This window comes from Lissotriton vulgaris, chromosome 4_1 (genome assembly GCF_964263255.1).
Source record: "Lissotriton vulgaris chromosome 4_1, aLisVul1.2, whole genome shotgun sequence".
Lineage (NCBI taxonomy): Eukaryota > Metazoa > Chordata > Amphibia > Caudata > Salamandridae > Lissotriton > Lissotriton vulgaris.
In genome coordinates this window covers 1,515,406,769-1,515,430,202 of record NC_141691.1, presented here as the reverse complement: position 1 = coordinate 1,515,430,202, position 23,434 = coordinate 1,515,406,769, and the positions used below count along the sequence as shown (strand labels likewise).

General features: G+C 47.8%; 1 protein-coding gene across 1 annotated transcript in view; it reads right to left on the bottom strand.

The window, feature by feature from the left end:
* TCEA1 (transcription elongation factor A1) overlaps positions 1-23,434 on the bottom strand; it is a 228,554-nt gene that overhangs the window by 118,944 nt on the left and 86,176 nt on the right. Inside the window, exon 4 of the mRNA XM_086965752.1 lies at positions 15,473-15,557. Coding sequence (XP_086821878.1) covers positions 15,473-15,557 — 85 coding nt within the window. The remainder of the gene's footprint in view (positions 1-15,472; positions 15,558-23,434) is intronic.

Genomic DNA, 23,434 nt, shown 5'->3' with positions numbered 1-23,434 from the left:
CAAAAGGATTCTGATATACTAAGGGAGCGGGTTGATTTACAATATTCCGATGTTGTTCGCGGGCCCATCTATTGTTTAAATCACAGTTAATACCCCATCCAAAGGCTGGTGTCTTAGGGTAGGTGACGTTCTGCTGCTCTCCATAAAAGAACTTCAAAGTTAATGGTGCAACAGAACCCTGCCTGCGTTGGGGTGGGAGTAAATTAATGAGGATGTTTGGCAACACACCAGAGTGTGAGAAGCTTACTGCCACACAATCCCCCTTGAATTTTTTGGGGCGGTTTCCTAGCCATGAAACCCTTTTAGCAGTTTTAATCTCTTGAGCCAGCTGTTGACCCCCCCCCTGGGGCTAACCTCATATTAGTTGTAAGCCACTGCAATGCTTTATTAGACAGAGAGGAAGGGGATTCTTCTGTACCGGCTTCTAAGGGCGGCACATTTGCCAGTACTAGAACAACAGGTGAGGCTTCAACTATAAATTGAAGAGGGTCAGTTGGCTGAGCTTGTGCAGGGGGTATCTCAACCATTAAAGGACCGTCCCCTCTACTATTATTGGTTCCATTAGTTTTTGAGTCTGGAAACTGAGGTGGCGGATTATTATGTAATACTTCATCTGTGTTCTCCCCCTCCTGATCATCAACTTCTCCAATATTATTGTCCAGGTTTGTTACCAACATCGTCACATTATCAACACCCTCTGTTAGTTTATTCAACTGCCCACCCAGCTTTTTTACCTCAGATGGTAATTTATCTATTTTGGTGAGTAAAGGTTTAACAATGGATTTAATTTTACTATCTATTAAGTCTGCAATTCTATCAAGCAGATCCTCATCATGGCTGACATTAGACTTAACACTTCCCCCTCCAACTTCCTTCAGGTTAACTTTTGGGGTGTTTACCCTCTTCCTCCTTGTCCCAGATCTTAGTCCTCCCAGTTTCGGCGGGTTTTTGGTTTTCACAATGTCTAACCGGGATGTTTGTTCAGAGATAGAAATATCTTCATCTGTGGGATCAACACGATTTTCCTGATCCAAATCACTGTCTGAGTTATTTCCATGCTCCACAATAAGAACCTCAGGTCCAGACAACATATTGTCATTTAGAGTGCCTGATTCCTGTGTAGTGGGGCAATTAGAACAGGCTTCAGGAAGAGTCTGCAGGGGAACTAAGTCATCAGGTGAGGGGGTTAGAGAAGGGGTCAAACAGTGTAAGTCAGGTGACTGACTCAGTCCCAGGGATTCTCTCCTCTGTAGGTTTATTTTTTTCACTGTTTGCACCATGTAGTTTTCCATTGTGTTAGCTGGTGGTGCAGATCCCTTTTTAGACATCCTGATGATTATAACGAAGAGCAAAGACTTCTCAAAAAACACAGGGAGATATGTATCATAAACAATACAGTCTTACTTGGACAGTAGGATGCCTCGTGAGCCTCGTGCAGGGTTTCTGGCCCTGCCTCTGCCTCCTCCTGCTGATGAGGGCCGTAGAGGGCCCGCCCTTTGCCCGGGCTTCGCCCCGGGCGTCCCGCGACGCGGGGGTTCTCCTTCCTTTATTCGGCCGTTTGGCGCTCTCAGGGCGCGACGGCGTCACTCAGCACGCGACCGCGTCACTCAGCACGCGCCGCCGCGAGGCCTGCCGGGATTTGTAGTCCCCCGGAGCGGCGGCGCGGAGTCCGATGCCCTTTGACTCTTGGCGGCGGTAATGTCTACGAGCTTCTCTGCACTCGTGTGACTCTCGGCGGTGGCGGCGGATTTGTGATTGAAATAGTGTTTTAAGTACTGCTTGTCCTACATTAGCTTGTTGACGTGCTAACACATCTACACCAAATTGTTTGGTAAATGTGATTGGTGTAGACACTGTAGCTGCCTTACATATATCAGCTAGAGAAAAGTTACCTAAAAAGGCAACAGAAGCCCCTAATTTGCAAGTGGAATGAGCTCTAGGGGGTATGGATAAAGTTCTTTTAACTTTAGTGTAGCATGTTTGAATGCATTTAACAATCTATCTTGCAATGCCATATTTAGAGATGGTGGAACAAATGCAATAAACAGTTTTGTTTTTGCGAAAGTCTTGTTCTATGTAGTACAATAAAGCTCTTTTAACTTCCAGCGTGTGACGTGGGCGTTCGGCTACAGAATCAGGTTGAGGAAAAAAGAAGGGTATTTGATTTGAACGGAACGCAGACGGCCGCTCTATGACACAGCGCTTAGAGACCTTTTGGTGATTAGCGCTCTACAAATGTAATCAATAAATGGTAACTCAACCAATTGATTTATATGAAATGCAGAAATCACTTTAAGAAGGCAATTAGGGATCGGAGGAGCTACGACACCAACCAAGATGGCTGCATAGTTTCCCGGCTCCGCTGGCCTCCGTCCTGCGCTCATATAGCCTGTCGAATATCCTGATCTCCTGCCCCGGATCGTGTGGGTGAACTAGTCGGCACCCCGATGGTGTGATTTCGGAGTTTTTCTGATGTTCTGGGGCGACGTAACACCGAAAACGTTTTGAGGCCTAACCCAGGCTGGAAGCCGGGGTCTCGACTGCTGGTCTAGCCAGGTCCAAAGTGAACAACAACGGACTGCTGAGGGCGGTTGGGTCTGGTCCTCGGAACTTTTGAAAATTTCACTGGACTACTTTGCAACCATCTGCTGCCTGGTGCTGTACCTGAGGTGAGGTGACGAGTGAAGGACGGTGCTGCGACGAGGGGGGCCCCGGCCCGGGGCCAGAGTCCTGCCGCGCATTACTGCATGCTGCTGGCCTGTCCCTCACGGCTCGTCTCCGCTCCGGCTTATCCTGCCCCGGAGAAGGCGCCTCTCCGTGGGGATCGTTATGCCTGCGGATGTATGGAACTTGGCGGAACGGACTCAATGTGGCCCTTCCTTGTGGATGGTAATGGCGGAACTTGCGGCGCTTCACGTGATGGTGAAGGCCCAGGCAAATCGCTTGCTGTCAGCAGCAGATGGGATCATAGGACCGGGAGAAAGCCCTGACTTGATTTCTGAGACCCGGCAGCCGACTTGCCTCCTGTTGGACGCCCTAGTGGCGCGTTTAGACTCGGTGCTGGAAGCTGTGCCTGCCCCTAAAGAAATGGAATTTATCGTGTGTGCTGAGATTGGTGACTCTCCTACGTTCTCGGAAATATCGGTCCTACAGTTATCGGAACATTTCACTGCTTCCCCCATCCTGGACACTGTTGGCCCATACTGTGATATGTATCGGAACGAGTCGCACCCCCTCCCCAGTCGATCTTTCAACATGGCGGACGTAACGCTGCTTGGCTTTGAAGACAGGGAGGGGCATCGTTGGTGCAAGCCGTGTACTTTGGGACCTGCTATTCTTCTCCCATTTGCTGACTCAAGCTCCGGCTGCTCTTGTGTGACTTTGGACTCTCCGGGGATGGGGCTTTACTTATCCGAGGGACTCGGCAACTTTGATAGACTGGGCCAAGGCTGAGATTGTGGGTTGAATGGTTTACGGTGGGCCTATCGGTAACGGGGCTGCTTCATTCACAGACGGATTCCGGGGCGGGGGGTTTGTGGTCCCCCCCCCCCCCGAGGTATTTTTGTATGGTGGACAACTCTATTCGTGTTGGCTTGGGGGGCCCCCTTTGTTAGGGCGGGGGGGAGAGACCGGGAGCGCGTATACTATTGCCCTCCTCCATTTCCCCGGTGGGTGGGGTTTCCTTTTTTTTCCCTTTTTTCACTGCTTCTTCTATATTTTGGGTTTGGTTCTTGGGCGACAGGCACACTGCTGGGGGGGGCCGTAGTCGTCTGCAGGGGTGCAGGGTGGGGGGGTTGGGGGAGGGGACTTTTATTTTCTTTCTATGGCCTTTTTTTCTTTGCTTCTCTTATCTTCCTTTGTCTTTTTCTTTTTCTGGGTCAGTGCGGTGGGTCTCCTTTGGTATCAATCACTACTTTTTATCTGTGCCTCAATTTTCGTGGTGTTCTCTGGGTTTTAGGGCGGGTAACTAGCGGGCGTGAACTGACCATAATATTTTTTGCATATCCTGAACCGCTTGTTTCAGCGCCATTGATTTGATCGACTACTGTTTACTGTTGACACATTGCTATTCTGCCTGCCATTTTTCGCTGCTGGGAAATTGTTCGGCACCTGATCCTTCCATCCTATATCATAAAATGAAAACCTTCTATATCCTGTTTTTAACTGTGCTGTTCAGTGACCAAGAGTACGCTTGCATTGAGATTCTGCTCCCCGAGGTGCTGCATATGATTAAAAATGCTCTCTGTTAATCTAACTGCTTAGCGGCCAGCCCCGGGGGTGGTATGCCCATACTTGTATTTGGTTGAAATGTCAATAAAGGTTTTAAAAAAAAAATTTAAAAAAAAGAAGGAAATTAGGGTTGGTGTGTAGAACTACCATTTCTTTGTGTAGCTGAAAGAATCATTCTTCTAAGGTGAACGCCGGTAGCTCACCAACTCTCCTCAGTGATGTGATTGCAATGAGGAAAGCAACCTTCCAGGAGAGTAATTGCAAGGGGCACTTGTGCAATGTTTCAAAGGGTGGACCCATGAGTCTAGTGAGAACAATGTTGAGATTCCAAACTGGGGCAGGAGGAATCCTTGGCAGTATTACTCTCTTCAAACACTACATGAAAGCTTGGATTACTGGAACTCTGAATAGTGACAGATGTTGCCTGTTCTGCAAATACGCAACTACAGCTACAAGTTGCAAACTAATAGATGTATAAGCTAGACAAGATTGCTGTAAGTGTAACAGATAAAGTTTTGTATAGAAGCATCTAAAAGATAGTTTGTGTTCTTGCAGTATACAGCACATCTTTTCCACTTTTCTGCATAGCAAGCTCTGGTGGTAGGCCTTTTTGCTTCTTTTAGAATAGTCATACAGTCTGGTGGTAAATTTAAATAACCAAACTCTATGACTTCAGGAGCCAGATTGCTAAATTCAGTTCTTTGGGATTTGGAGGTCTGATTTCTCCATGGTTCTGTGTGGGGAGACTGGAGGTGAGGTGCCGATTTTGATGTGGAACTAGTGACCGCTCTAATAGGGTGGTGTACCATGGCTGACGGGCCCATGTGGGAGCTACTAGAATTAGTGTGAGGGATGTTTGTCTGAGCTTCCGAACCAGACATGGAATGAGTGGGAGAGGCGAAAAAGCATAAGCAAATATCCTTGACCAGTTCATCCATAGGGAACCTGGAGCGGAAGCTTGGGCATTTTGCGTTTTCTGCTGTAGCGATCAAGTCTATTTGTGGAAATCCCCATTGATGAAAGCAGGGAATGAGAACTTGGTGATGAATTCCCACTCGTGAATTTGCGGTCTCCTGCTGAGAAGGTCTGCAATTTGATTGTTTACTCCTTGGAGGTGTTCTGCCAGAAGATAAATGTTGTGATGAATCGTCCAATTCCAAATGGTTTGAGCGAGTCTTGACAGTTGGAGAGTGTGTGTCTCTCCCTGCTTTTGCACATAATACATCACTGTCATGTCTGTTCGGACTAGGACATTTTTGCCTAGGAGGCGAGTTTAAAAAATGCTTTGAGTGCTAGAACAACTGCTAGAAGCTCTAGATAGTTTATGTGGACACTTTTGTGTTTGTTGCTCCAAACGCCTTGTATTATGTAGTCTTGGAGATGAGCACCCCAACCTGTCAGAGATGTGTCTGCTGTGAGCACATTCTGTGGAATAGGGTTGATGAAAGGCCGTCCTTTTGACAAGTTTTGTAGGTTTCACCACTCCAAAGAGCGATAGGTACACCCGTCTACCAACACTAGATCAGTTAATTGATCCTGTGACTGATTCCACGGATGTGCCAAGCATTGTTGTAGTGGACGCATGTGAAGTCTTGCATGGGGTACAACTGCGAAGCACAATGTCATCATTCCCAGCAGTTGCATGAACATTCTGGCCTGCAAGGCATGGTTGGACTGAAACTGTAGTATGAGAGCTAGAATATTGTGAATTCTGTCTACATTGGGAGAGGCTAGAGCTTTGACTGTCTAGAGTGGCTCCTAGGTAAGACCATTTGTGACGGATGTAGGTGAGATTTTTGTGCATTGACCTTAAATCCTAAGTGATGAAGTAGGTGTATTGTGATCTGGGTATGTTGTAGGCAATTTTAATACGTGCTCGCTTTGATGAGCCAGTCATCTAGATAGGGGAAGACGTGAATATGCGGTCTTCTGAGATGAGCCGTGACTACAGCCAGACATTTGGTAAATACTCTGGGCGCTGTGGTCACCCCAAACAGATGCACTTTGAATTGGTAATGCTTGCCTGCTATCACAAACCTGAGGTATTTGCGATAAGACGGAAGACTTGGCACCTGAAAATACGTGTCTTTTAAGTCTAAAGTAGACCTCAAATCTGCCTTCTGTAGCAGTGGAAGAACCCGTTGAAGGGTCACCATGTGAAAGTGTTCTGACAGTATATAATGGTTTAACTCTCAGAGATCCAGAATAGGTCTTAGGGAACAGTCCTTTTTGGGAAAATAAAGAGTAAACCTCTGAGCCCTGGTACTGTGTGGGAACCAGCACTATAGCTCCTTGGGGATTGCTAGTAAGCTCCAGGCAATAACCATGTTGGATAATTCCAATCACCCATTTGTCTGTTCTAGACTGCCAAATGGGGAGAAATTGTTAGTCTTTTCCCAATTAGTATGGCATAGTCAGGGGGACGTGTGAGCAAGTCACTGCTTATTAGTGTTCAGGGGAGTGTGGCGTGTTGTCCTTACCCCTACCTTTGAAGTTGTTCCCTCTATAACCTCATCGAAAAAATCCTCTTGAAGGAGAGGACTGGGTATTACCTTTGTAAGTAGATGCACTCTGGTCTGAGGATGTGGTTTTCGACCCCCCTCCCCCCTCGGTAAAAGTAACGACAAAAGCAGCCTCTGTTTGAAGGAGAATGGAGCGCTCCCATGGACTTGGCCACTTCAGTGTCTTTTTTAATTTACCCAATGCTTGATCTACTTCTAGACCAAAAAGATTTTTTTTGTCAAATGATATGTTAAGAATGGATTGTTGGACCTCGGACTTAAACCTAGAGATCCTTAAACAAGCATGTCTCCTAAGCAAAAGGCTAGTGTGGACCTCTCTAGCCGCAGTATCAGCAGCATCTAGAGCACACCTTATGGAGGAATGAGAAATTAGCTAACCTTCATTTATTAAATCCTGGCTTTAGCTTTATTCTCGTCTAGGAGGTATTGAAGCAATTGCTCCATCTCATCCCAGTGTGCCCTGTAATACCTGGCTAGAAAGCCTGGTGTTTGAAATGTGCCATTGGTTTGCAGCTATGCGCTTCCCAGAAACGTCTATAAATTTAGACTCCTTACCTGTTGAGGAGCATCCCCTGATGTTTGGGAATCAGCCCGTTTACGAGCATTAGATACTACTAGTGAATCTAGCGGCGACTGGCCCGTGATCAATTCTGGGTCCGTTGGGGAGGCTTTATACTTCTGGTCAACTAAGAGTCAAGATGCGTGCTCGTACTGGGTCCTTAAAAATGATCAGCATGCCTAATCATGCCCTTAAACATAGGAAATGTTTATGACTACCTATGTGTGGATCCTAAGGTCTCAATCAAAAAAACCTTTTTCTATTGATTCTTTGTGCAGTGCCACCCAATGATACTGTGCAGCCCTGGCAACGAGTTCCTGGTGGGATACATTATCGCCTGGAAGGAATGGCTGGGCAACGGTTTGGGTCATTATCTGCTGGAGGATCTATTGTATAATCTATTGGTCGGTGTGGGCAACTCCCCCCCCCCCCCACCCCCTCCATTATCACCATCATTGTGGTGATATTGGGGAGATTCCGGAGGTGTAATTTGCAAAGGATTTGAAGGTGGAGAAGGAGGCGGTGGAGAGGATGAAGATGGTGGATGAAACTGACTGGTAGCAACATCTTTCTTCTTTAAAGGAATCTTGTAAGGAGTGTCCTCATCAGACAGTTTATGTTTTTGAGGCTGCTTGGTATGAACATGACCAGTGTTAGGATTATTATACAGACTCTTATGCTTGGGATCTTTTTTTGATTGAAGAATGTCCAAATTCAGATACGAAGAAGCATCTTTGGATGTCAGTGCTGTTGTCTTCGGCACCAGTGTGTGCTGGCCTTTCGCTGCGGAAGGTTTCGGCTCCGAAGGCTGCTTGGCTTTCGGCATTGAGGATTTCTGTTTGGAACCGGAGGACTTCGATTCCGATGAGGACTTCTGCTGACTCGTTATGGAGTGGGAAGGCTTGACTGGCTGTTTCAGAGCCGAGCCTGGAGGCAGGGCGTCGGAAACGTCGTCTCGGTGCCAAACTTGGTCAGAAGGCAGAGGTGGTGCCGAACCCTTATGCTTTTTGGGAGTGATACGAGGGGGCAAGTGATCTTCTGTACTCATGCCACCTTGTTGCACAGTAGCTCTTCAGCATAGAGTTTAATCTCGAGCTCCAAGTCGGAGTCCTGTACGGAGAAGGCTTTCTGTTCCTCCACTGCTCATGTCTCCAAGTCTTCTTGACCGGAACTTTCCCCAGAAGATCTCCTGTGGGTGTTTGTTGCTTTGACGCTGCATCGTTCGACATCAAGCCCGACGATCACAGAGTTTCCTTCGATCAAAACGATCTGCAAGTGTCGCAGTCTTCTTCCCTGTGCTCCAGAGACAAGCACAAGTTGCACACCCTGTACGAATCAGTGTGAAGATACTTCAAGTGACACTCTGGGCAGAATTTAAAGGGTGTCCGGTCCATCGAAGGAGAGCTGATCGAACAATGTTAGGCCCGAAGGCCATTCACTTAGCTTCCCGATCGAAAAGTCGATTCCGTGACCTAAGTGATATGTGGAGAAGTGAGAAACGCGTATGAAACAATACCAGAGGGTAGAGAGAGTTTCACATCGAGGGGAACCCAAAGAACGATTTTGAACCGAAGCGCAGAAATACACTTCCGAACCCGATGGCTGAAAAAAACTATTTAACAAAGGAGTCGATGACCATGTGCACTATTACCTTAAGGGTGAGTCACCTTACCTCGTGACTAGAAAGGACTTCTTCGAAGAAAAACAACTTGCAAATATCCGGACCCAAACTAGATGTCAAGAGTATGCAAAGCATGTGTATCTATAGCACATTTGCTTAGAACAGTGAATTACTGCCTGGTACCTAGGTTGATGCGAATGGCAATGAGATGCTGGCACAGATTTGGGTACAGAACCAGGAATGCACCACTTTATGCACCCACAATATTATGACCGAGGTTAGTCATGACATTTAAGTTAGCATGCAGCTGGAAAGAGGCGAGGGTACAAAATGTGGGTGAAATGTTATAGGGAAGCTATTGTCCTTTGAGGAAACAATGTCCGATATTAGACTCCCAGCAGGGCAGTTTCTAGTGTTTGGGAGAATGATAGTAGTCTCGAGTGAGCTTGGTGGCCCAAATTAGGGAAGAACCTAACTCATGAAATATTGCAGTTACTCTTTAACAATGGGGTATCGGCGGTCAGTTAGTGTTAGGGTTCTATAAATTACTGAACACAATCCTTACACCAACATGCAGGAGCTATGATACAAGTGAAAGGGACTCTCGGATAAGGAACGAGCAAGGATGTTAGAATACACTCAAGTGGTATCCAGAAATGCACGGTTAAAATATACCCAAATTTAACTATTTACACACTACCAATTTGACATCTTAACAGGATATTAGCGATTGACAGACAGAAATGTCCAAGATGTGATCTCCATGATGCAGATTTCCTTCACATTGTGCCGATTTGCAGTCTGTGGACACCTTACAGGAGAACTGAGGTGGCCACATTGATAACTGCACTGGAGAGGGAGGTTGTGTGTACTCTGAAGAGATGCCCACCAGGATTGTTTCCTCCATCAAAATAAAGAGCACGAGTGATAGATTAATTGGGCTAGAACTTTTTACGGGCAAAGAGACATCACCATGACCTTGACAGCGGGACCTCAAGTCCATTTGCATGATATTGATTTTCTAATCAAGTACTGCATTTGTTCCTTCTTAAATTAGAGAAGTATGGGTATGATTTTACAGTTTCTAGGATTTAATTTCTAAGGTACCATACATAATTTGTATCTCATCTATTTAAGAACTTTGCTTTTTTGACATGTATTTTCTTTTGAAAATGTATCATAGTATTTTGCTGAAAGCTATCCAAACTTTAAGGCACTTCGGTGTCAGATCTAGCATTACTATAGCATCTGCATAAAGCAGACATGATCATTTTCGATAAGCTATTCTTGGGACATCTCCTTCAAGTGTAGAAAGAACCAACAAATCATACATATAAAGAGAAAATAACAAAGGTCACAATAAGCAGCCCTGCTTTAATCCAGTTAGTGAGGATTCTAGATGAGAGGCCTTGATTTCTGCACAATAAAACATGACACTAAGTATGCACAGTAATAATTAGATATTATAAAGTACTGAGAACTCCTTGGCTTTGCAACTTCCTCCAAAGTGTAGGGCTCTAAAACCGGTTGAAAGAGGTACAAAAATCTATATAAAACTGTATACAGAAATTGACCTCTAGTTAAACCATAATTTTCAGTAATTAAATGAAGGCAATATTGTCTTAAGTAGTCTCTAAATCATGCTTGCTATATTCATAACCCATCATGAGATGCCCACCCATGCTGATGTTCTAGCATGCTTTTTTGTAAATAGTCAGCAAGATAGAGGCATATAGCTCAACAAATAGTACACCTGCACCTCATCATGGAGGTTGGCTTTGAGTCAGCTTTATTACCACTGTAGGAGAGTAGGGTCTGCAATCCTATGATCACCCAGATTTTTTGCTTTTGTTTCACTGGTTTACGACTTTCTCTGGCTGTGGGCCTGCCAATCAGACCCACAGCCTGGCTGTTCTCTTTCTAAATTACGATATGTACCCTAGGTGCATTTACCAATTGGTACTGGGCCACCTTATCAGACCCTGTAACTCAGGGCATAGGTGTACTCAGGGCCGCCAGGGGCTGCAGCATGTATTATGCCACCCCTGGCTGGCCTCCTAAATTCGACACAACTGGCTGCATGACAGCTGGGGCAAAGTCGTGTAATCACCCTTTGCTTTAGGTATAGTAGCTCTATATCTAACCATACAATGGACACCCGAGTTCCTATCAGTCACTCCTATGGCAGGCCTTGACAATCCTGAAGGCAGAGTGCGTGGGCTCGTGTGAACTAGGTTTTGGCCCGAGCCGAGCCCGGTTGCAGCTTGCGGAATCAAGACCCAATGGCTGTTCCATGATAACGCGTACCACATCGGTAACTTCGGTGTCGCGTTATCAAGGCATGTAGAGTAAGGTGTCATACGAATCGGGATGCTGCCCTCTCACCAATTCTGGCGACGAGGTTAGCATTCCGCCCTTCTAGAGGGACACGACATGTACGTAACTGTGAACCCCGGTTAAAGTTAACTAAAGCCTCAGCTCCACAAAATGGATGCTGCCACCACAGACACGAGTCTGACCTCCTGCTGCTGGGAGTCCTTCCAGCGAGGAGCGCTTGGACAAAGGGTTTCCTGTCGAGGGCGGTGTTCGCACCGTCCCAGACAGGGTTTGTGTATTCTGGGTAGGTAGGGCTTTGCAAGAAGGTGACTGCGGAGTGGCACCCCGGTGCTCACTACGCATCTGCCGGCTAGAACCAGTTCCAGGGGCGCGCAGCCCCTGACCTGGGGAAAGTCCAGCAGGGGGGAGAGGGGTGTAACTACCCCCCTTCCTGGTCCCACCCTTAGGGCAGGACCTAGTCATGTACCCACCCCTTTCTTTAGGATAAAGGCCGGAGCGGGGACCCTTCCAAATTAGATCATCTTTGAACAAAGAACTACTTTCTACGAAAGGACATTCGAGACTCTTCTCAAGATTTCTCCCTTGTGACTAAGGAGTAGTCACCCTGCATCAGCGGGCACCATCTAAGAACTCTGCGGTTTGCTGCAAGTCCTTCCTCAAGGATCCGACGGCCCAGCTCGACGAGAACCGGCTTCCCTGGCACCTCTGACCTCTACCCACGTCATCAGCTCAGCTGTGATCTGTGGGTGCGACGAGACCTCGAGGGACCGGCCACCATCAAAACCTGCACGCTTTCTTAACCAGCACGACCATCGAAGCAATTCTCTGGTGAGTGCTCTGGGGTCCGAGAAGCCCCGACCCTGAGCCGCTCCAGCACCGAAGTGCAGTCTCCCAGCATCTCCACGATCTGCGTGGGGCCCTTCTGCTCGCTGCTCAAGCACGTTGTCTGGTCACTAGCCGCTGGCTTGTGCCCTTCCTTGACGACATCCGACCAACAACACTGCTAGTCTGGTTGCTCCAGATGGGCCCTTGCTCCCTTTTCCGAGAGGAGCACCCCGGACCCTCCTGGTCCATTCAAGACGCCATCTTAGGCCTACCACGTGGCCCTGAGATCTGCCAAGGCTTGTTGCCCCAATCCTGGGCCCAGCGACGCCGACAGCATCATCCTTCGTGGGACAGCTCGCACCTCTCTCCTGGTCGCCGACAACGCCTCCTGGTCCGTGAGACTGCAGAGCCTAGCGTCGCCCACTCACCTGGTCGAGGTGACGGCCAACCGGTGCCCTCCTGGTACCCTCTGACTACTGGCTAGTAGTACGAACTTGGTCCCCTCTGCTTTCAGGTGTCATCGATCTCTGATCCAGGCTTGGATCTCTACGAACTATTCATCACTGGTCGCCGGCCAGCAACTCCTTTTCTTCCGGCTCCTGGCTCGTCAGCGAAGACCCCCGACGCCTGTAAGACTTGTGCAGCCGCAGCCCTCGTGGCTAGGTAACTTCGGCATTTCGGTGCCTGCATAGCCTCCTTACTCTAGGGTCCCGAGTCCCTCGCTTCCGACTTGCCTTATCGGGTCCGCCCGAGACCACTAAACCTTCCGTGTCTTCGGACACTTGTTTTAATTGTGCACTTGAAGTATTTTCCTAAGAGATTTGGTTTGTGCTTAGTACCCTGTCCTCATAAAGAGTACAGGGCTGTTGTGATTCTTAATAAATATACTGTTTATTTTCATAACACTTGTGTGGTGTCCTTTCACTTGGTGTTCAAGGGGTATGTGATGGTATAACAGCTGGCTTAACACGCCCTCTCGAGTCTTTAGCCTTAGACTGCTCGTATCCACGCTACTAGGATAGCTGGTCTATAGGTTGACTTACAACCAATCATCATAAGGGTCGTTTGGAACGATACATAGCGGTCGCTAGAATAGCGAACGCTGCATATCGGGCCAACTTCTCACAACCACTAGACCAGTAAGTCGCCACTGTGACTTCTGTGGACCCCCACTGAATGATTACTGGAATGCGCAGACCCCACTGAGTCAATATTGAAAGCTGGGGACCCCCAGCCTGAACAATTTCTATGTTTTGAGCTTCAAAACAATGCGCACACAAAATACAAAAACAAGTAAACACCACTCAAATGCTGAAATATTTTGTTCAATTCACAATCAAATATAGAAACTGTTTTCACATTTTCACTTTTACTTGTATATACTTTAAATTTAACTTTAACTTTATTTTATTTTGTAACAGTTGTACGTTCTGTGGACCCCCATGGGTCGCTGGACCACATGTTAAGAATCACTGCACTAGACACCAAGAAAATCTTACAGAGCCTTCTTGTATTCTTTGAGATTGCTACCTCCAAAATTCAACCCACTGCAGATTTGCTATGGGTTTTTTTTGTGCAATTTTTATCTAGCTCTTTTTTTCATAAGACTATTTTTCCTCTCATTTGGAAAAAATACACTAGAAATAACGCTAGTGTCCATGATACGACCCCCCCTTACCTTTCACACAAAACAATCATGATTTATTAGGAGCGAGTTGCTTAAGAGCACACTGTTCCAGACTCCGAAATCACGGAGCTGCAACTTGTAACAGATGCTATACACCGAGCAAAAATCACCAAATGAGGTCTCCGCCGCTACGTAACTCCAACAGAGGTAGTGTCATCTTGTATCCATCAGTGAGGTGTGCAGACACACAAGTAACCTTAAGAGCAGTGTTTAAATTCCACCATTTGTCTGCCACAGTGTTGCCTTTTCGCGGTCAAGCTACAAAGAATAGCGAAAATCTAACACAACCGCCAACAAATGCCAATTTCTGAACAGGAAGCATACAGAATCGAGAGGGGGCTGCTAACCACATTCTACTTAACCCTCCATGAACATGTAACGTAGTTCCTTTCATTGTGGTGAAGCATTGATCTCTTGTCTTTATGGGGCCATGTGCTTCTAATTAGAAACATATGGCCCCATAAAGATAAGAAAGTGATTTGCGACCGCAGCAAACAGGCGACCCAGTCCGGATTAGAGGAGAAATGGTGTTAACCAAAAACCCTAATTTCCAATGGCAGGCCACGGTTTAGCATAAACGGTGATGCCAGCCAAGGGAAATGAGGTGCGGGCTTCGAGCCCTCATCGCAAAGTCCTCCTTCACAATAAATCTCGCTGAGCAAGCAGTGCAGGGGCTGAAACACTAGGCGAGACCTAAAAAAGGAATATCTTCTCAGTCTGCTCTATGAAAGCATAACACTCAATACAAGAGATAGCTCTATTAGGGTAGCAGTAATTCATTTGACATTCAGAAAGATATGAACTTAGGTCTCATCTTAGGAGCAGGGAACCAGTAAAAGAACATAACTGCAGAACGGTAGGGAGGCCCAGGTATTGGTATCCAAGCGCAAATGAATGTCCCTTGGTCCTGCTCAGAAGGGATATCCATTATAAAGAATTAAATTAAGGTAGATAAAGTCCTGCCTCACTGGTTTGAGGGTACATAGATTAAATTCGGGGTACAGGGCTGGCACCTGCAAAGTTTCAGATGTCACGGCAGTCAGCATTAAAATGAGGGTTCCCAGCGATTTGGTGGTTGATCAATCACCATTATGCCAGTTTTGCTACATTTGTGCTTAAGCAAATTCAAGCTACTCACCATCATTAAAAGTCATTCACCAAGCATACTCTTGCAACTTAGAATATTATAATAAGTAAACAGCTTGCACTTGTAACCCTTCAAGGAGGTAGGAATTAGTTTACAAAATTGTACCCATAGAACTGCTATGGTTAATGTTTCCTTAATCAAATTACTAGCATATGATAACCGCTTATATTTGCAAAATGTTGGTGTACCATCATAAAAAAGAAATAATTTGGCAACTAATTCTACAGCCCGTTTGCGTTAAAAGCATTACAATGCTTTTCTGGCAATATTTTACCATGGGGCATGGCCAACTGCCCGTTTGGGCATATGTTGTACAACTGTTGCACAATTTATACAACTGTAAGGGAAAAATGATCATTACACGTTATCACACTACAGGGCTTATCGGAAAAAAAGCAATCAACATTGAACTGTCAACAAGAGAAAGACCACTGCGCGTAGGTAGGATAAAACAGGATAGCCAAAACTCAGTTTAAATATCATACTAAATCCTTAGTATGCCCCTCCCCCCCATTCTCACCAACAGTACTTTAAATTAACAAACCTTTCCTCTTTTGGTTCTGGACTGCTTTGTGGTGGTGACTGCTCCCTTTTCTTTTCTTCAGGTTCTTTCTCTGCTGCAGGACCATCTGTAACCACCAAAGCACAGCATCAACATCAGAACTTACTCTGTATGCCCAGTTAGAACTGAAGCAGGCCATTTCAGTAGGTCAATGCAACATGTCAAACAACATCTTATTTGAATTGTACCAAATAAAAGTTTAGCCAAGCTGAATAATTCAGCACAGACGTGCATGCTGGCATCATCTCCAAGCATCAGACAGATGATACTTAATTCTTGGACCAACAAAAAAATGTAACCTTTGATAGCCTTTGGTGATAAAGTGTCACAAATAAGGCAGCTGCCTTTACCAAAACAGTTTCGTTTCAGTGAAAATAAACCACAATCACAGAATCATTTTGCAAACACTGTAGTGTGGACTTCTGGAAGGATGGCTATATGCCCACTACAGCTCAGTGGGAAAACAAGGTCAACTAGGAGATTTGCAAAGTAGGCAGTAGAATATCAACAAGCACTGGCGTTGCCAATAGGTTTCGCATTTGGAAAGTTTGAGCTATTGGTTTTGTAAATGACATTTTATATTTACATATTGTTATTGACAATGCCAATAACGATATATAAATATAAAATGTCATTTACAAAACCAATAGCTCAAACTTTCCAAATGCGAAACCTATTGGCAACGCCAGTGCTTGTTTATAGTTACATCACAATGTAACCAACAGGGGCACAGAATGGACTGTGTGCATGCTGTATGTCTAATGCAGTGTTTGCTGGTTGCGGCGTGTGATCCTTACACTGTTGGGGAATACAGGCAGTGCAATGTAACCAACATAGGCACAGAATGGAGCGAGGAAGGAGTGGGTGGGAAGGAAAGTGTTTTGCAGGTTGCAACTTGATATGTTATCACTGTTGGTAATAGACACATTACAATGTAACCAACACGGTAGAAGAATAAAGGGAGGAACGAGTGGCTTTGAGGGGAAAAAGCGAGCTCAGGTGTTTATGAAGTCAGGGGCATAACACAGGCCCCCGCAGTGCTCCAAGGGGCCGCCTCTGCACTGAACTCTGGCCGGTAGAGCTCCTGATTGAGCCCGGAGGGGGGCCCCCTAAGTACCGTGCAGGGAGGCCCCCTCACTTTTTGTTACGCCAGTGTTTAAAGTATGTGCGGGGAAGCAGGTGTAAGTCACCGCAAGAGATACATAAGAATAGGTAGTAAGGGCAAATACCCGGGGCAAGAGCGCATTAGTAGAGGGGCAGCGTGACGCTGCGAGCTAATGCTGTGCGCAAGATTATTGCGGTGCCAGAGTGCGAAGATAAATAAATGTGTGCATCAGCAGCAACAAATAGTTTCTTACCTGTCGGTGTAGTTTTGCAGCTTGATGATCTTTCTGGATTCACTATGCTGTGCATATTCCGCGGTCTTGTGGTTGGGTCCGGATTCGTAGTCTTTTCTTTGTTTTTTTTTTTTTTTTTCGTCGCCCAGGTGGGCGTCGGCGTCACCCCTTCTTGGGTGTATTTCCGGTGACGTCAGCATGCTTCCTGCGGAAGCTCCCACCCTTGGGCGCCATCTTCGGATTCTTTTTTCCCGTGTTTCTCTCGTCTCCGAAGTGATGGCAATGTTCTATGTAGGTGAAGTTATTAACCGCTTTGTACATAAAGGTCTTTCTACTCTTTTTTTTTTTTTTTGACCACCTCTTTCCTCTCCAACCTCATCTTTCTGGCGGAGGTGGGTGGGTTCGCTAGTGAATCCAGAAAGATCAAGCTGCAAAACTACACCGACAGGTAAGAAACTATTTGTTTTGCAGCGTGAATCTTTCTGGATTCACTATGCTGTGCATAGATTTTGTAGCAGTTTCTCATTTTTGTGGCGGCTGGGTGGAAGATGAGCTTTGGTTTTTGAATATGTGCTGGAGCACCCTTTGTCCGACCTGTGCTTCATTGTTCATTTGAACATCCACGCAGTAGTGCTTCGTGAATGTGTGCACCGAAGCCCATGTTGCCGGCAGGCATATGTCTTGTATGGGTGTATTAGCCAGGAAGGCTATTGTAGCACCTTTTTTCCTAGTGGAGTGGGCACGTGGCCCCTCTGCTAGTTCTTGCAATGCCCGTCTGTGGCAGAGTTGGATTGTTTGCGCGATCCATCGTGTAATAGTGTTCTTGGTTACAGCCTTTCCCATGAAACTGTTGGCGAATGACACGAAGAACTGCTTTGTCTTCCAGTGTCCCTTTGTCCTCTATATATAGTGCATGACCGCCCTTCTGGCGTCTAAGGTGTGTAGGGCTCGCTCTGCGCTATTTGTTGGTTTTTGGAAAAAACCCGGTATCTGTATGGACTGGTTCATGTGGAATTTGGACACCACCTTTGGCAAGAAGTGTGGGTCAGTCCTCATCACAACCCTGTCATTGTGTACTTGTATGTATGGTTCCTGCAGCGTCAGCGCTTGAAGCTCGCTCACCCGGCGTAAGGACGTTATTGCAACCAAGAAAGCTGTCTTCATGGTCAGCATTTCTAGTGATGCCTTGTGGAGTGGTTCAAAGGGCTCCTTCATGAGTTCCGTAAGGACTATGTTCAAGTTCCATGCCGATGGCGGCACCCTCTTGGGTGGTGCGATCCTCTTCGCTCCTTCCAGGAATCTCTTCACAACCTGCGACGTTAAGAAACTCCTGCCCATCTCACCCCTTGTATAGGCGACTATCGCTGCCAGGTGGACTCTTAAGGAGGACGAGCTGAGTTTTTTCTCCAGTAAGTGCGTGAGGTATTTTAGCACTGTGGAGTCCCTCTTCATTTTCTTGTGAAGTCTTTCCTTCCTGCACCATATTGTGAATCTCTTCCACTTTGCCCCGTAGCACTTCCGTGTGCTGGGCCTTCGTGCCTCCCGAAGGACCTTGAGGGTGCTCTCTGGCAGCCTCAAGTGTGCGAATTCTATGTCTTCAGGAGCCACGCCACTAGGCTCAGTCTCTCTGGCTCTGGGTGCAGTACTTCTCCGTTGTGCATGGAGAGCAGGTCCTTTCTTCTTTCGAATCTGTGGGGTGCGCTCTGTGCCATCTCCATGATCTGAGAGTACCAGGTCTGTCTGGCCCACTGTGGTGCGACCAGTATCAGGGTCATGTTGCTCGCTCTGCACTTGCTCAGTACTCGGTGTATCAGTGGTATAGGGGGAAAAGCGTAGGCAAATGTCCCGCACCAATCTATCCACAGAGCATTCCCAAGGGACCCCTCTTCGGGTTGTCTGGATGCGAAGCTTTGGCATTTGGCATTCTGGCGTGTTGCAAACAGGTCCACTGATGGCGTTCCCCACTTGTTGAACAACCACTTCGTCTCCTGAGCATTGAGCTCCCACGAGTGGGATGCCGATGTCTGTCTGCTGAGCCAGTCTGCCTGAATGTTCTCCTTCCCCGGTAGGTGTTTGGCCAGTAGGTCTATCCTGAGGGGGATGGCCCATCTCCATATCTCCTGCGCCAGCTTCGAAAGCATGGTTGACTGTGTTCCACCCTGCTTGTTGATGTAGAACATCACTGTGGTGTTGTCTGTCTGCAGCAGCACCCTGTGCTTGTACAGTCTTGTTTGGAAGGCTTTCAGTGCCAGGAAGATTGTTTTCAATTCTAGATAATTGATGTGCTTTGTCGCATCTGTCGGTGTCCACAGACCCCTCACTTTGAGCTCTTCCATGTGAGCGCCCCATCCCTTCAGGGATGCGTCTGTGGTGATGGTCACTGTTGGTGTTGGGGGTGTAAGAGGCTTCCCCTTTGCTATGTTCTCCATGGTCCACCATGCCATTTCCTTCTGCACTGCGTGCGTCACAACCACTAGATCCTCCCAACTTCCTGAAGCTTGTGACCATTGTTCCTGGAGCCATTCTTGGATGGGTCTCATGTGAAGTCGTACATTTGGCACCAGGTGGATGCATGATGCCATCATCCCCAATATCTTGCTCGCAGTCCTCACTGTCCGAGCTTGTCCCTTCCGGTAGAGGCGAGTTTCCCTCACCAGGGCCCCTGCTCTCTTGTCGCAGGGGAACACCCTGCCCTGTAAGGTGTTGATCTGTGCCCCCAGGAAGATCTTTACCTGTTCCGGCTCCATTGACTATTTTTTCCAATGGATAGAGAACCCCAGGTTTATCAGCGTGCTCGTCACTGTATGTGCGTCTTTCTTGCATTTGTGGTACGAGTTTGCTTTCACTAACCAGTCGTCCAGGTAAGGATATACGTGTATTCCCTGCCTTCGTAGGTGCGCTGCGACTGCCGCGAGGCACTTTGTGAAGACCCTCGGTGCTGACTTTAGGCCGAAGGCTAGTGTTGTGAACTGGTAGTGGCTTTCTCCGACTGTGAACCTGAGCATATGTTTGTGCTTTACATTCATTGGTATGCGCAGATAGGCGTCCTTGAGGTCTATCGTGACCATGAAGTCCCTAATCTGCAATTGCGGTAGAACCTCCTGCAGGGAGGTCATTTTGAATTTCTGTGTTCTTATGAATGTGCTCAGGAACCGGAGGTCCAGAATGGGTCTCATTGTCTCGTCGACCTTTGGCACGAGGAAATACGTTGAGTATATTCCCTTGTTTCTTTCTTTGAAGGGAACCCGTTCTATGGCCTCCTTCTGTAGGAGCTCTCTTGCTTCTTCCCGAAGCCGCTGTAGCTGTTCGTTTGCTAGCGGCTTTCGCTTTGGTCTCCTGCTTGTTGGCCTCCCCTCCAACTCTAAGCAGTACCCGAATTGGATGATGTTTAGTATCCATTTGTCTGATGTGATCTCTCTCCATTCCTGGAGGTAGAGTCTTAATCTTCCACCCACTGGTGTTTTGTGGTGGTAGTGGTCCATTGTGTCCTGACCCCTTTGTACGTGCCTGCCCCTGGGATCCTTTCTGTTGGCGGGCGCACGGATGTTTCTGAAGTCATTTAGAGGCGGGCTGCTGGCCCCCTCTTTTATGCTGTCCTCGTCCATTTCCTCTCCCTCGAAAGGACTGGCCCCTTGACTGGTACTGCCAGGACTGCTTCTGTTGACCCTGTTGCGCCTGCGAGTCCGCCTGGTGAGTCTGTTGGAAAGCCTGGTGTGAAGTACCTGGCTGGTTTCCACCTCTTCCGCCGGGCCTCCGTGACTGGGTGCCCCTCTTGTTGCCTCTGAACTGCAAAGCTCCCATGGATCGTGCAGTTTCATTGTCTTTCTTAAGCTGACTGAGTTTGTCGTCAACTGTTGTCCCGAACAGCGTCTCGCCGTTGAACGGAGTGTTCAAGATGCTGTGTTGCACCTCAGGCTTGAAGCCCGAGATTCTGAGCCATGTGTGTCTTCTTTCCGTGACACCAATCATCATGAGCCTGCTGGAGGTGTCTGCTCCATCCAGGTCCGTCTTGAGGCAACAATTTGCTGCATTCTTCCCGTCTTCCACCAGTTTCTCTGCCTTCTGCCTGGCCTCCTGGGGTAGGTCTTTCACAAGCTTTCCTAGCTCCTCCATGATCTGGTACATGTGCCTGTTTATGAGGGCATTGGAATTAGCCATGCGCCATTGGGTCGCGGCATTCCGTTCGATCCTTCTGCCCACTAAGTCCATCCTTTTGCTCTCCTTATCAGGAGGTGGTCCAGAAGTAGTGGCCACGTTGGCCCTCTTCCTTGCTGTGGCCGTGATGATGGAGTCGGCTGAGGCCACGCCTCGAATGTAGGCCGGGTCCTTTGATGAATGTTTATACTTCTTTTCCGTTCTGGGAGTGACTGCCTTGCATGTTGCGGGCTCCCTGAATGCCTCCATCCCCTGCGCCAAGACGCTGTCGAGCATCGGTAGATACTGGCTCCTTGTCTGCGTGGGGAGTAATGTCTTGAGGAGAAAGTCCGCTTTCTGCTTCTCGTCGAGCTTGAGCTTGAAAGCTGCTGCCGCAGACCTTATCACCGAGTTGTAAGCCCCGATGTCGTCCGGCGGCGATGGTCTCGAGGGGTATCTTTCGACCGCCTCTTCCGGGCTCTCGGTGTCAACATCCAGGTAATCCTCCTCCTGCGGGTCAGAGGTGGCCGACTCGGCGTCCAACCTGCTGTCCTCTTCCTCCTCATAGCTGTAAGCTTCGTAGGGGTTCTCGTCCTCTTCCTGGTCGTCGACCATTTCGGCGCCAGGCTCATGTTCCTCGACGTGTTAGTCTTCCTCCTCGACCAGTTCTAGCATGGGTGACTTGGTGTTGTGGGGAATCGTGAAGGCTCTCATCTTGGCGTCAAACTCTTTCTTCCGCTGCAAGATATTTTCCATTTCGGCTTCTAGACGCCGTTTTTTCTTTTCCATCTCGGCCGCGTTGTCCGCGCTGGATTGTTCGGCCACCCTCTTAGGCGCCTGGCTCGGCTGTGAGTTTCGGCGTCGAGGACTTGGACGTCGAACTGGGTTTCGGGTCCCTGTACGGCGTCGAGCCTTTCGGGTCTTTCTCCCTCGACGTCGATCGGTCCTTTTCGGGGACGATCTTCGACGACTTCTGCTGCTCAACAGCTCTCGGCGCCAGGGACTCCTTCTCAGAGGATCAGGTGGGCCTGTGGGTAGCCGCAAGCGCCAGGTCTCTCTGCGTCGGCGCTTTCGGGGTCTTGCGAGACTCAGAGTCTCTCGTGCTCTTGGGGAACGACGAGTCTCCTACCTTATCAGAAGTCTTCGTGTAATCGGTCTCTACGACCGTGTAGCTGTCGTCTTCGGCGGCAGCGTTGTCCTCTTCCTCCGAGGACATCCCCAGCTCGTAGAGCGATGGCGTCTGGGCTGTTCCTTGGAGGGTGGCGTGCGCTACCCTCTGGCTCTTCCTCACACGAAGGGTCTTCGAGGCGAAGGCGGAGCAGGCGTTGCAGTCCTCGCTTCTGTGGTCTACCGGTAAGCAAAGGTTGCACACCGGGTGTTGGTCTTTCTGCGCAAACTTGTGGTGGCAGTTAGGGCAGAACTTGAACGGTGTGTTGTCCATCATCGAGTGTTTAGGCCTCCCTGGCCACGCGGACGTCGACGATCGTCGAAGTCCTCGATGATTTCTCCTTCCTTTCGCTGGTCAGTGTTCTGCGAAGTCTTTCGTAGTCTTCTTCTTTTGATATCTTCTTCAATTTCAATCTTTTCCTAGTACTTTCTCCAAAAATGTCTGGAGCCCAACGGGAACGATCCAGACCCGACCGCGGAAAAAAGAATCTGAAGATGGCGCCCAAGGGTGGGAGCTTCCGCAGGAAGCATGCCGACGTCACCGGAAATACACCCAAGGAGGGGTGACGCCGACGCCCACCTGGGCGACGAAAAAAACAACAAAGAAAAGACTACGAATCCGGACCCAACCACAAGACCGCGGAATATGCACAGCATAGTGAATCCAGAAAGATTCATGCTGCAAAACTTGGAATTGTGGGTGGGAGGGGTCCGATAGGGGAAGGGAAAAAAAGCAAGGGGCAAAAGGTTGTGAGGTTATAAGCCCTGCACATTGTCGTGGGAGGTAGTGGAAAGTTGTTCAGTGCATATGTGTGGGCTATGAAAAATTAATTCCTGGTTGTGTAAGTAAATGTGGCGCAACCGATTAGCATGTGGGTAGGAGTACTCTGCGGAATAATGCTAGTGTTGTATTAGCAACCTAAAAAAACAGCACAACGTCTGCGTTTACGTATACCACTCTTAACTAGCACTAACATAGACCTGAACGCGCCCTTATACGTGTTTTCTACCAGAACAGTGCGATTAATATTTTGGTGGAGCAGCGATTTGGAGCAGGCAGTGGTTTGTCTTTGGTGGGAGGATGACTTGTTTGTAGTGTAAATTAAATCTGTAGGTAAAGTAAGTTGCGCTACTGGGAGAAATTAGGTTAAGGTGCAACAGGCCTTAATTTTAGCAGGTAGGCGAGAAGCTGGGATAGACTTGCATACAGGAGAAATGGGAAGTAAGGGCAGGGAAGAGGGGTTTTCTCAGAGTAGTATTAATATAGGGCAGAGGTAAGGGGCATGATGTAGAATAAAGAGGTAAG